Source organism: Centroberyx affinis, unplaced genomic scaffold, assembly GCF_046629955.1.
Source record: "Centroberyx affinis isolate AG114_WGS23_722 - 3 ecotype Tasmania unplaced genomic scaffold, CSIRO-AGI_Caff_v1 ptg000006l_1, whole genome shotgun sequence".
NCBI classification, from domain to species: Eukaryota; Metazoa; Chordata; class Actinopteri; order Beryciformes; family Berycidae; genus Centroberyx; species Centroberyx affinis.
In genome coordinates, this window is record NW_027278722.1 from 245,671 (window position 1) to 257,127 (window position 11,457).

Here is an 11,457-nt window from a genome sequence, read left to right on the forward strand (position 1 = left end):
GTCAGCAGCAGCGACCTCTGTTGACTCGGAGGTGGCATAACTTTTAGTCAATCTAACAGCACTAGTGTTTTGTCAAGTTTCAATCGTTCTAGAAAATAAATTAATCCTAACAGCTCTGTCATAAATTAAAACAAAATAAAATGAAATAAAAACTAAGGAAAAGGAACACTGTGACAGGTTTCTATATTTATTTTTCATGCAAATAATTCAACATTAAGGCACACCATGTGAAAAAAACCCAAACCCTAGCTACAACTTTTAACATTACAACATTACAATAAAGTAACACCATCCTAAAGTAATTCTAATATAAGTTAGTATAAGTGGTAGTAATGGTGGAAAGAGAAATATGGTTACAGTTTGGTAGTGTGAAAGGCATTAGTTCTTCTCATCAACCTGAGAATAATACAAAAAGATATCTTGGTGTAAAGACACAACAAATGCACATAGAAGCTACTGTACACCAAAGTTACTAATGCAGTTATAAAAGTAAGAAAACTCTAGTGTTAATACATTTAAAGTGCATACAAATGTATGGACAGTGTGTACAGAAAAGCTGAATCCTTTTCAGAAAGGTATTTCCTCCAGTGGTTATTGTAATACAAGTCCTTCTTGGAAGGAAAAGATGATAGTACATACAGTAGGAAAAGAAGACTGCAAAACATTTGACAAGCAATGGTTATTTTGGTCCCAAAATTCTTGAACATCATGTCTTCTTCTTAGTTTTACACTATTTGGATTGTAACCAAAATAAGGCAAGCTTTCATCTGACTGTCATCCAGTCAGACAGTCTGATGTCACTGGGTCCATAGAGTCTCCAAGTTGTAGTGTTTTCACAATAAAAACAGAAAACAGTTGGATACATTGAAGATATTCATTCAAACACCACAGTTTCATTCATCTCCAGTCCAGATGTCCAGTAAAGCATTAGGCAGCCTTAGTATGTGCGTTTACTGGGCTTTGATATCAGGCCCTTGTCTTATACATGTGTGGAAGAGTCTGGAGGCGAGTGTGCCAGGAACACCGCTTCATTGTAGTTGTTGGAGAAGCTGGTATGATAGCTGGAGCTGCTTCTGCTGCTGCTGCGTGGCTGAGACTGGGACTGGGGGCCAGGGGATCTGATCGCTGACAGCCTCTGGGCCTGGCACAGCTTCTGGATCAGGAAACGCTTGTCGCGCCCCTCCTGGGCAACACAGACATACATAGATGGGAACAGATTCCACTCACACATTGCCTTTGCCGATAACTCAAATGAAGTTCACACATGATGAATGTATAAATAGGAAATAGGTAGACTAGAAAAAGGTAGAATAGATGTGACATCAACAAAAAACTTTGGAAAATTACTGAGGACATTTTGTCTTGTGTAAACTCACCATGGCTAGCTGCTCCCTGAGTTGGTTAATGACTCTCTTGTGGGCTCCAGCTAGTGCAATTACATAAAACATGGCCAAACTGCGGAGGGCAATGGACAGGAAGGGTAAAATTGTCTGCACCAACGAGTAGAAATAGCCAAATATAGCAAAGACCAATTGTTGAATTATCAAAATGCTTTACATTCCGATTTCTTATAATCACCATAAATACTGAGAAACAGAACAGTGATACAAAGCTGATTATTCACCTGAAACACTTACCATGTAATGACAAAGAAGGAGACAGCGAAGGCCTCTGAGGAGATAGCAAAGAGGAAGGTACGGATCCCAGTGGGCAGCTGGGATACCGTGCTTGGCAGCACTTCCCAGGAGGTGTTGTAATTAACAAATGGTCCACAGGCCTTGGAACTGTTTATCCTGTGGAGGAGGGATGGCTGAATCAGTTTACACACCCAAGAACAGGTAAGCAGTAGCAATGACATTAGTAATAATAAATGATCCTGCATTTAGTTCTAGTTAATTCTAATTATAAATAGGAATAGGAGCTGACATCTCCTCTCTGCATGTGTATGGTTGGATGGTGGGACTCAACAGCAAAACAGCAGCGGACAAATATGTACCACTGATGTTAATACTTCTACTGGAGTTTTTGCTAACATTAACATTACTCACTGTGCTACACTGACAGTGACAGGCAGACAGGCCAGAGCGAGGCCGATCAGCAGCACAGCCAGGAAGAAGAAGTTGGAGCTGGAGGCTCGGAACGGACGTGTGGCTGGACGGCAGTTGTTAATCAGCGACACCTGACAAAGGATCAGGAAGGTAGCAGGGTTAATCTCCAAGAGGGAAAGGCACTATTATAAATCCCTTTCCAGGAAAAATAAGTTGCATGTTGGAGAAAATTGTTCTTTTTTTTTAACTGACTAAGCATTAGCATCTCACTTTGAGTGAGATGCTAACTCTTTTTGAGTCTACATGCATTGTATTTTATATCACTATCATAATGTTGTAACTGATATATGGAACAACAGGATGATTATTTCCTTTAACTGGTCCATGCAATATGGTCACTAGATGAGAAAGATGTAGGAACTAGAAGCAGATAATAGCTATCAAGGGATTACTTTTGATTTTCATGACCAAAACTAAATATCTATTCACAAAATTAAATCAGATAGGAAACAAGCCAAACTACAAACATTGGAAAACAATTTATGTTAGACGCCTTTTTGTGTCACCTTTTTGATGTAGAAGATGAAGAAGTATTTGATGGTGCATATGGCAGGCAGCAGGGGGCAGTAGAAGGTACCGATCCAGCAGATGGTCTGACCATAGACGATCTCCAGCACATTCTGAGGGATTGCAAACTCCTGCTGGCCCCACCACTGAGCAAGGCCACAGTTACAGTGGTTCACTATCAGCCTGGGGAGGACAGAGCAGTGCAAGGACTGTTAGATATGACTAGGAACAAACAGAAAGAGAATGACTTCCAACTAGATGTTTCACCCGAGGAGAGGCAAAGAAAATGGACTGGGATAGAACAGAATAAAATGTTATCATTACTCAACCAAGGCTGAAAAAATACTGGACAATATGTGTAGATGGTCATAAACAGAGAGATTACTTGGAGAGTTCGTATAGTCAAACTCTCACACATGAGTACACACTGATGGCTCGGTTAGGTTACTAAAAATGATCCGTCTTTAATGGGAGTTTCTATTGAGAAGATTAGGTCTTACTTTCTGGGAAACTCCACAAAGATGGTGACTGCAGCAATGATGATGAAGTCAAAGATGGTGAGTTTGTACATCTCCTGGCCCACACGGGTCTCCCAACACTGTGGGCAACAGCAAGGAGGCAGAGCGGCACAAATGAAAAGTAGTTACCACAAGGTTTGATTTCACCTGTCTAATAAGCAGTGTTTCCTGTAGAATGTTTTTGGAATTTCTGAGACCCATTCCAGGACAACAACTACCTAATGTAGGGACAATATCCATAAATTTGGTACTAAATAATGTGACGATTTTGCATCTGCCGCATTAATGCAGCTGTCACAAAGGCTGCCACCCATGACAGGGAAGACTGAATAAATGTATTGCTCGCCTGCTACGGAATAGCGTTTTTCTAAAGATAAAAAACAAAATGCCTGTATGGATGCTTGTATGCAGCAACGTCTTTAAGGACACTTGCATGTGATAAAAGTGAAGCACTGCAGTTGCACACCGAATTATACAAATTCAAGGAGGCCTAAACGGTCAAAATGCTCTAAATGCAGGAGTTATAATAATAATACTTAACACCTTCTAAAACACCTTAGATAATTTCAGCAAATGTGTCTGAAGAGAGGTGAAAACTAAATTAGGTGTAGAAATAGGGCTAAAACTGTTTTTGGTGCTGCCACCTATTGCTGTAGTACAAGAAGTTGATGTAGGAATCAGTTGTAAAGCATTTAGGTATCAGCAGCAGGCCGCTTGTTGTCGATCACTACCGTATCAGAATACAAGAGACAGACTTACAGAGTATAGCATATGGTTGTAACCACAGGCACAGGGCTCGTCTTTACACTGCGTGATCTGAGACCAGAGAGAGAAGAGCAAAACCCCAATACTGGTCAACCGCATGAACACACACCTGTGAAAGGAAGGAGGGAAGGAAGGAGGGAAGGAAGGAGGGAGGCAAAGAAACAAACAAAGAGAAAAAACAATTATTAGAGCACACGCTTTAAAAATGCAAGGCCATTCGTTCAGCATTACCACTGTTTAGGTGAAGTGATTCACAAAAGAAAAAAGTCTACAATGGTCAACTATAATGCGTGAATTTCAAAATAATAAGCAATATATCAGTAAGAAAAAGGGAATTAGGAAAAAAGGTGAATATCCAAACAGGGTTGTGAACAAACTAATGATGGTATAACTGAAATGTCTTGGTTCTCTCAGTTTTGCAGTTTTTTGTTACTGCACTGTTGCACTCACTTTATGTATTAATTTATGTATTATTATTACAATTTATGTCTTTAGTATATTCCTCTTTTTGGCATTTTTTTACTTCATAATCCTCTATTTGGACATATTCCTTTTTTGCTGATAGTGTGTGGATTCCATTTCTCTCCTGGTCTATTGCTTACTAAGTTTTAGAGCAATGTGGATCAATGAATGGTACTACTGTGTACCTCATGAGAGTGAAGCGAATCTCGAAAGCGGGGGAGTAGTCCTCGTAATTGATGATAACAGAGAAGAGGAGGGGGGTGACGAAGTTGGCCAGCGTGATAACAATTGAGGGCAGATACTCGTAGATGAGATCCACAATGAAATTCTCCTGTAACCCAGAAAAAGTAACATTGAAACATTGCCCTGTACAATTATTTTTGTAACTACAAACAAAACTAGAAAAGCTACATTTTCTAAAGACAATATGTGTGCTTGCATGGGCAGTATGAAGTACTTCAAATGTAGTCTTGTCAAGTTGAAGTACTGCCTTGACAGACCCAGTGTTTGATATAAAATGTCTTAGAAGTATAAAATGACAGCTGCACTCATCAGAAACTAAAGTTTGAAATCCTAAGGGAATTCTACACTGCACTATGATGGAATGAGGATGTTACAAAAAAAGATAAGATTTTACCATTTAGGAATCTGTGCGTATGACATACTCAAAAACATCTTGGATTAGGGATTTTACCTTTGTCATCTGGGCTTTCTGGGAGAAGACGGTGGCTCTATAAATGCTGTAGAAGCAAGCAGCCAGTACCGCTATGACAAAAAGGTTGAGGATGAGGCGGATGACATAAATCCGACACTTCTCCTTGCGGGTGCGATCCGCTATTTTCTGCTTGATCCTCTCCTCCTCCAGGTCCGTCTAGGAGTAGAAAAGTGCAGTTATAAAATAAAGCAGATCAGGTTTCAAAAGAAGCATTGATCATAAATTGAGAACAAGCAATCTATTTCCACATGAAAAAGAATGTTACATCAGCCAATGTGCTTGAACAGTTTTTTTGAGAGGCTACGAAAAAAATAAAACACCTTAAATAAAAGTGAGAGGCATGAATCTCAATCATACAAAAAATTCTATATCTTCAATCGAGGTGGCAACAACCACAGGCTTTTCAATGTTGATTTTAGGCTGATAGGTTTGCTTGCTTTACCAGACACTTTAGCAGCTAACCAACCATCACTTAGATTCTTCTATTCTAAAAATATGGTTGGCTGGTAATAAAGTGGTTGGTGAATTTTGTTATCTACCAGTCACTGTGGCCGGTAAAATAACAAGTTACCTATCCTATCCCGTCCCATCTTCAATATTGTGGGTCTATATTTTCCAAATTCTATATCTTCAAATTCAACAGATCCCCTAGTTACTCACATCAATCCAATGTTTCTAACTGCAGAAATGGACTTCCTTGCTACTGTTCAACAGTACAACATTTACATGCATGTTAACCTGACAAATGGGCATATTCTGCTTAAGGTCTTATTCAGGTTAAGCTGTTTTCATTGAACCTTTGATAGCCTGTGACTGATATCTCTTTTGCCATAAATAAACCATTTAACAGAATATTCCTGTTCACCTGTGGTGTCACACACACACACAGACAAAACGGTCTGCAAGCAAAATAGTATGAAAGGTGCAGCTGCCAGCTGCCCCCCTCCCTCTTTCATTGAGCAATAGTAGTCTACCTCTAATACAGGGGCAAGAAATGATGATCCCAATAGAAAGTACAGCTCAACACCATATTTATTACATGTTTTTGTTGACAGCAAACTAGCCCTAACCCTTACATGCGACACTGACCCGTTACATATCAGAGTATGGCAAGCCTTTTAACCAGGTTTCACATAATCTGAGTATGAGTACGTACCTGGGGTATTTTAACCAAGATGATGTTTACATGCATCAACACAAAACCTGGTTACTTGACCATCCAGGTTAAAAACGTAATTCTCTGTGTATGTAAACATAGCTACTGTTGCCTTAATATTATCTATTGCTCCTGGCAAATCCTGTCCTATAAAATATCTTGTTCCTTCGACAGAATGATCAACTAACCTTGAGCTCATAGAGCAGGCTGCTCCTCTTCAGCCTTGCAGCATTCTCGTTGGTGATGCAGAAGTCCCAGCCGGCAAAGATCTTGTTGCAAAAACTCTGAAAGCGATCCTCATCCTGAACCAGGTTACGCTTGAAACCTGTGGCAGACCTTGAAGGAAATAGTGGTCCACAGTTTACAGGGTTTCCTCTACAGTGCTTGTCAAACAACACTTAAGAACACTTTCAGAAACTGTTCCTTCAAATAATCTTGACAAGGAGCCTTGTCTTCATGATTTTCTTAATTTCAAAGAAAAAAAAATCGTGTTGCTTTTCCAGTACCTTTTAACAATCCAAATGAGACTGAGGAAGAGATAGGCTATAGTAACGAGCAGGTAGGCCAGAGGCAGGCTGTAAGTGAACTTTGGGAAGTGGATGCCATCCACCTTGTAGTAGCCATAGAAAAGATAGGTCCGTTCCAGAAAGCCCTGTGGATTGAGCACAAGGGGCAAGTGAGAAATCCAGATGCAAAGCTCTGTTTCTCCAGAGACCATGAACTGTAAAGTATAAAGACTTACTCCACCGGACAGCAGGTCTGTAATGTGCTCATGAAAGTTGACCAGACCTCGACGAGAGCTGCTGGGGTACGAACTGCACATGTTACCTGTGGTGGAACACATTAGGATATTAATTTAGGACATTTGGAGTTCATATTGTCTCCCCAAATAAATCAGAAAGTATGTATTTTCCCCTAAGAGACTTAGGGAATATACATTCCTCAACTACCTATATTGTCAGCTGCATTACCTTTAATATCCCCCCATTAACTCTATTTTTGTTTATATCGTATTATTCCTTTGTTGTAACCTATCATTTGCTGCTGCAATTACCTTATTTCACCATGGCGCACATTACAGATCCATCTAATCAATACTGTTGCTACTTACCTAGTATTTATAAATAGCTTATTCAAGTCACAATCGATTTTAAACCTACAATTCTACTAATCCAATTATCTAGACTTTGTGTGTGATTATAGGGAAAGGAGATGTGTGGAAATGCTAGACAGAGATCTTAGAATACAGAAAATAGAGTTCTGTATGAAATAAAAGCAAAATATGAAATAATAGCCTTATGAAATCCATTTTAACTGGCAAGGTTCAAAGCCTGGTCTTCTGTGCACTCTCTTGTTTCAATCTAAAAGGTAATGTCCAATTCCGAAATTATTGCTGTTTTTTTTAGCATACCTGTGGATCAATACTTTTACTTACCCAACAACCTGTTTTAACAAGGTAGTATAGTTTTTATTAAAAATCTGAACTGAACTACTGAAATGAACTACTGAACTGAACTACTTCTAATGTGCTTGAATCTTTCCCTCTTCCATGTTTTATCCTCTACTCTAAGAACCTATGAAAGTCCTGGGACTATATTCTCTATGTGAACAGTTAAGAATGCTAATCTAGGAGCAGCTTCACAATTTAAATCATAAGAGATCAGATGGACAGGAAGACCACTGGATCAGTGATCACCTGTCCCTGATCAACAGAACTCTGACCGATATACTTTGTGAATACAGGCTGTGAAAGCTAGCAGCAAGCTAAGATACACAACAGGAATCAAAGTTGAAACAAACAAGCATCTTCTGACCATCAGCCTGGTTGTAGGTGGCATTCCCTGAAGCGTAGGGGGCAATGATGATGGGCAACATGACGAAGCTGAACATGAGCAGGAAGATGACCAAGTTGAGCATGACCAGGAAGCGCAGGAATGAGAAGTAAGACAGGATCCCTGTACCAAACATCCCTATTAAATGAAACAGAGAGGGAGACCTTAACTCTGTACAACATCAGCATAATTTGTACAACAGATTTCTACATGTCTGTTACAGCGAATATATATTTAAAAAGTTGGTTTCCCATGGTATCCCATTACCCATGTCTCACCCTCTATGAGGTGGATGTCTCCTCTCCAGAGCTTCAGGGAGCTCAGCCGTTCCTGGGCATCTTCTCTCAGCCTCCTCAGATTCCTGCGGGTGCTTTGCCTCCACTGTCTCCAGTTGCTAAGCTCTCGATCCTGCTCCACGCGGCGCGCCCTAACAAGACCAACGGTCAAATACATTGATTGCTGAGAATTAAGGCTACTATGTGCAATCTACAACTGGACTCTGAATCGATGTCAATGAAACATGCAAGAAGATTGTACATTGTCAAACACCTTCAAAATGGAATAGACCTAATTAAAATCTTAGGCTAGCAGGACAGATGCTAACTATAAGGTAATTATTGATGACAGCTGATCACCACTAATCACGAACATTAACTTTGACATGATCTTTATGACAACAGAAGTCTTTCCTACTCGTCTCTACGTTTCTCAGCCATGCTCTTCGGTAGCTCTCTGACGGGTCTCTGCAGCGTCTCACTCCTCTGCTTCTCCTCATGTCTGGTGACTGTTGTCAGGCCCCACTTCCCACTGCCAGAGGAGCCGAGCCGTGTTCGAGAGCTGCTTCTTCGCTTGGTGCTAGCCGAGGGCTTCCTGCGGTACAGCAGAGACTGGTAGCTGGGGAGCTGATCCAGCAGCGGGTTACTGGTGGCTCGTCCACTACGATCAGTGTAGAACACTGGAAAGATGGAAAAATATGATTAGGACCTAGAGAGCCAAGTGATGAGTCTCAGAATTTGGTACTTGGGATCTCCATTCAATGCCATCCTGACTTTCAATCAATTACAGTTTTGATATTATTGAATGTGATAGACTGTTATATTTATCAATTTTCCACCACTGGACTGCAGTGAATGATTGAATACCTCAAACAGCGTGTTTATTAGGCTCTTTTGTGACAGTTGCTACTGTTCCTCGAAGAAGACTGAAAAATGTTTGTATGTGGTTGTGTTATACCTTGTTTAATACATCTGAGAATCATCTCACAGTTGGAACTGTTTAGACATGACATTCCTAGAGATCACATTAAGCTGAGTAACACCACATGGTTTAGGCAAGGACAGGCAAAAATGGACAAGAGAATAGAGGGAGGGTTACTTTGAAGAGAAATGCATCCCTCTAAATATAAAAATACATGCTCACTGAAGCGATTTTAGTTAGGCCTATTTATAATGTTTTTAAATCAACTGATTATTCCCCAACCCAAGTGGGTGTTACCAAAAGCTAGTCCCATGCCGTGTGATGGGTTAAGGCACAATTCTACAGTAACATTATTTCATGTTTCATGAACATTTCACAAATGTTTTTCCTAAAACAAACTAGCTTGCACAATTGCAGTGCAAATGTATGCAAACGTGTAAGAGAAATATGTAGGCCTTGTGGCATGTTAGGGAGGTACTTTGGGGCCCTGATTTCAATGAAGATATTTTATATTCACTGCTTTTAAGATGCAACTCACTTAATAGATCGATAGCCTGAAAATGTTAAATGTTGACCATTTAGGGCTACTACAGTAAGTCTACTTCAATGGCACATATAATGCTTCACCCTTCTCAGTCAAAATTGAGGTTCAGAGGCAAGTATTTTATTTTCCTTAAGTATTAGTCAATAACAGGCAATAATGGCATATTCAATTTGTTTTGGGTGTAACTGAGTGTCACTATGACAGACTGTAATAGAACAAATATCGGGGAAACTCAGATGACAGAGTCCCCGCACATTTCCATTTCATAACTCAATATGATGTATGCTGATAGTTTCTGTGCAATATGTCAACTAAGCCATATCACTCAGTAGCTGAACATTTTTCTTCACAACAACAAATATCACAATGAGTTAAATGACAGTGGGGTCATAACTATATAAAATGTGTAACCATGTAAGACTGGACAACAATATCCTTCATGCTTTTCCAGACTTTTGAGCAATTTACAAACTTTTCAAGACCTGGGAAATACTTTTCCAGACTTTCCACACATGCCTAGTAACCCTGGGAAAAGGACACTTTTAGATGGACTACCAAGTTAACTCATGCATATCGTCACTTCATAGTCTATACAGCACCATATGGCTGTTTAAAATGTAATGCAGAATTATGACACCCTATGTTAAATATGGTACAGATTTGGGGTTTCTTTTGTAAGCAGCAAACACACACACACAGACTCCTGGCTCTTCCTATTTTTGGCTCCCACTCCCATTGAATTTGTCCGTTCTTAAAATACTTGACATTAGCCAGCCAAGACATAGACTCAGTAATTGAACCAAAACGTAACCTCCTAAACTTACATTGTGGCAGTGTATGCTAACTAAGCTAACGTCTCTCTGTCAAATCGTAAACTAGGAGGTCAAAGTTGTTAGATTACCGTTGTTAGCAGCTAGCTAACGTCACCACATCGATATCTGTTCGGAATTCGAGGCTAACAACACAACGCTTCCCAAGTTATTAACGCTGGCTAGCCAGTTAGCTAATGTTACAGTAAGTTAGGTAGTTAACTTATCCAGTTAACACACGTATCGAGCTAACTTCAAGTTTACCTGGGTCGATCTCCATTTTCCCTTTTCCTCATCAAATAAATAGTGTTATTTAATGGATGATGGATAATAATATTAATATGTTAACAATTAGCTAACTTCGTCGGCTTGTAGTTTACTCCCCAGCTGTCAGGAAGACAACACAGCTTTGTCCGTACACAACTTCCTGAATATGGATGCAACTCTCCAAACCTCGTTGCTCCAAGCAGTGTGGGAAGAACTTCTCTGACTCGCTATATCATTTTTTTTTTGTTTATACCTGTAATCACTTTTGTCAAAGGTTTTGTCAGAATTAAAAAACAAAAATCCACGATTCATAAATCCGTCAATAGAATAGAATATAATTTAGTTAAATTGAATTAAGAGTAGGCTAAGAAGAAGGAAAAAAGAAGAACTCAAGAGATAAAGCAAAAACAATACATTCAATATCTACAGAAAATTTGTTGTTTAAACTGTAAGCACACTGTAGATAGAGAATGTTGTATTAATCAAATCAGACAAAGCAGGGAGTTCTGCATGTAATTGTACAAAGTAATAAATACCATGAATGCATTCATTATCTGAATATAATCAGTCACTTTTT

General features: G+C 39.5%; 1 protein-coding gene across 1 annotated transcript; it reads right to left on the reverse strand.

The window, feature by feature from the left end:
• Window positions 1-180: 180 nt before the first annotated feature.
• Window positions 181-11,021, reverse strand: LOC139642705 (transmembrane channel-like protein 7). The gene is made up of 16 exons (XM_071517707.1): window positions 10,878-11,021; window positions 8,757-9,018; window positions 8,342-8,490; window positions 8,046-8,201; window positions 6,974-7,059; window positions 6,738-6,883; window positions 6,420-6,567; window positions 5,055-5,231; window positions 4,546-4,691; window positions 3,893-4,007; window positions 3,116-3,213; window positions 2,615-2,798; window positions 2,049-2,179; window positions 1,638-1,793; window positions 1,377-1,455; window positions 181-1,183 (listed from the first exon to the last, which is right to left on the reverse strand). Exons 1-16 carry the CDS (start codon window positions 10,891-10,893, stop codon window positions 980-982), a joined length of 2,253 nt encoding a protein of 750 aa, XP_071373808.1. The 5' UTR covers window positions 10,894-11,021; the 3' UTR covers window positions 181-979.
• Between the last annotated feature and the right edge of the window lie 436 nt (window positions 11,022-11,457).

Bases quoted from the DNA above. Each gene is read 5' to 3' on its own strand.
- LOC139642705 (XM_071517707.1), bottom strand. The intron at 2,799-3,115 runs GTAAGACCTAAT...TGTCCTCCCCAG, and splicing joins TTTGTGGAGTTTCCCAGAAA to GCTGATAGTGAACCACTGTA. The intron at 2,180-2,614 runs GTGACACAAAAA...ATCCTTTGTCAG, and splicing joins TCATCTTCTACATCAAAAAG to GTGTCGCTGATTAACAACTG.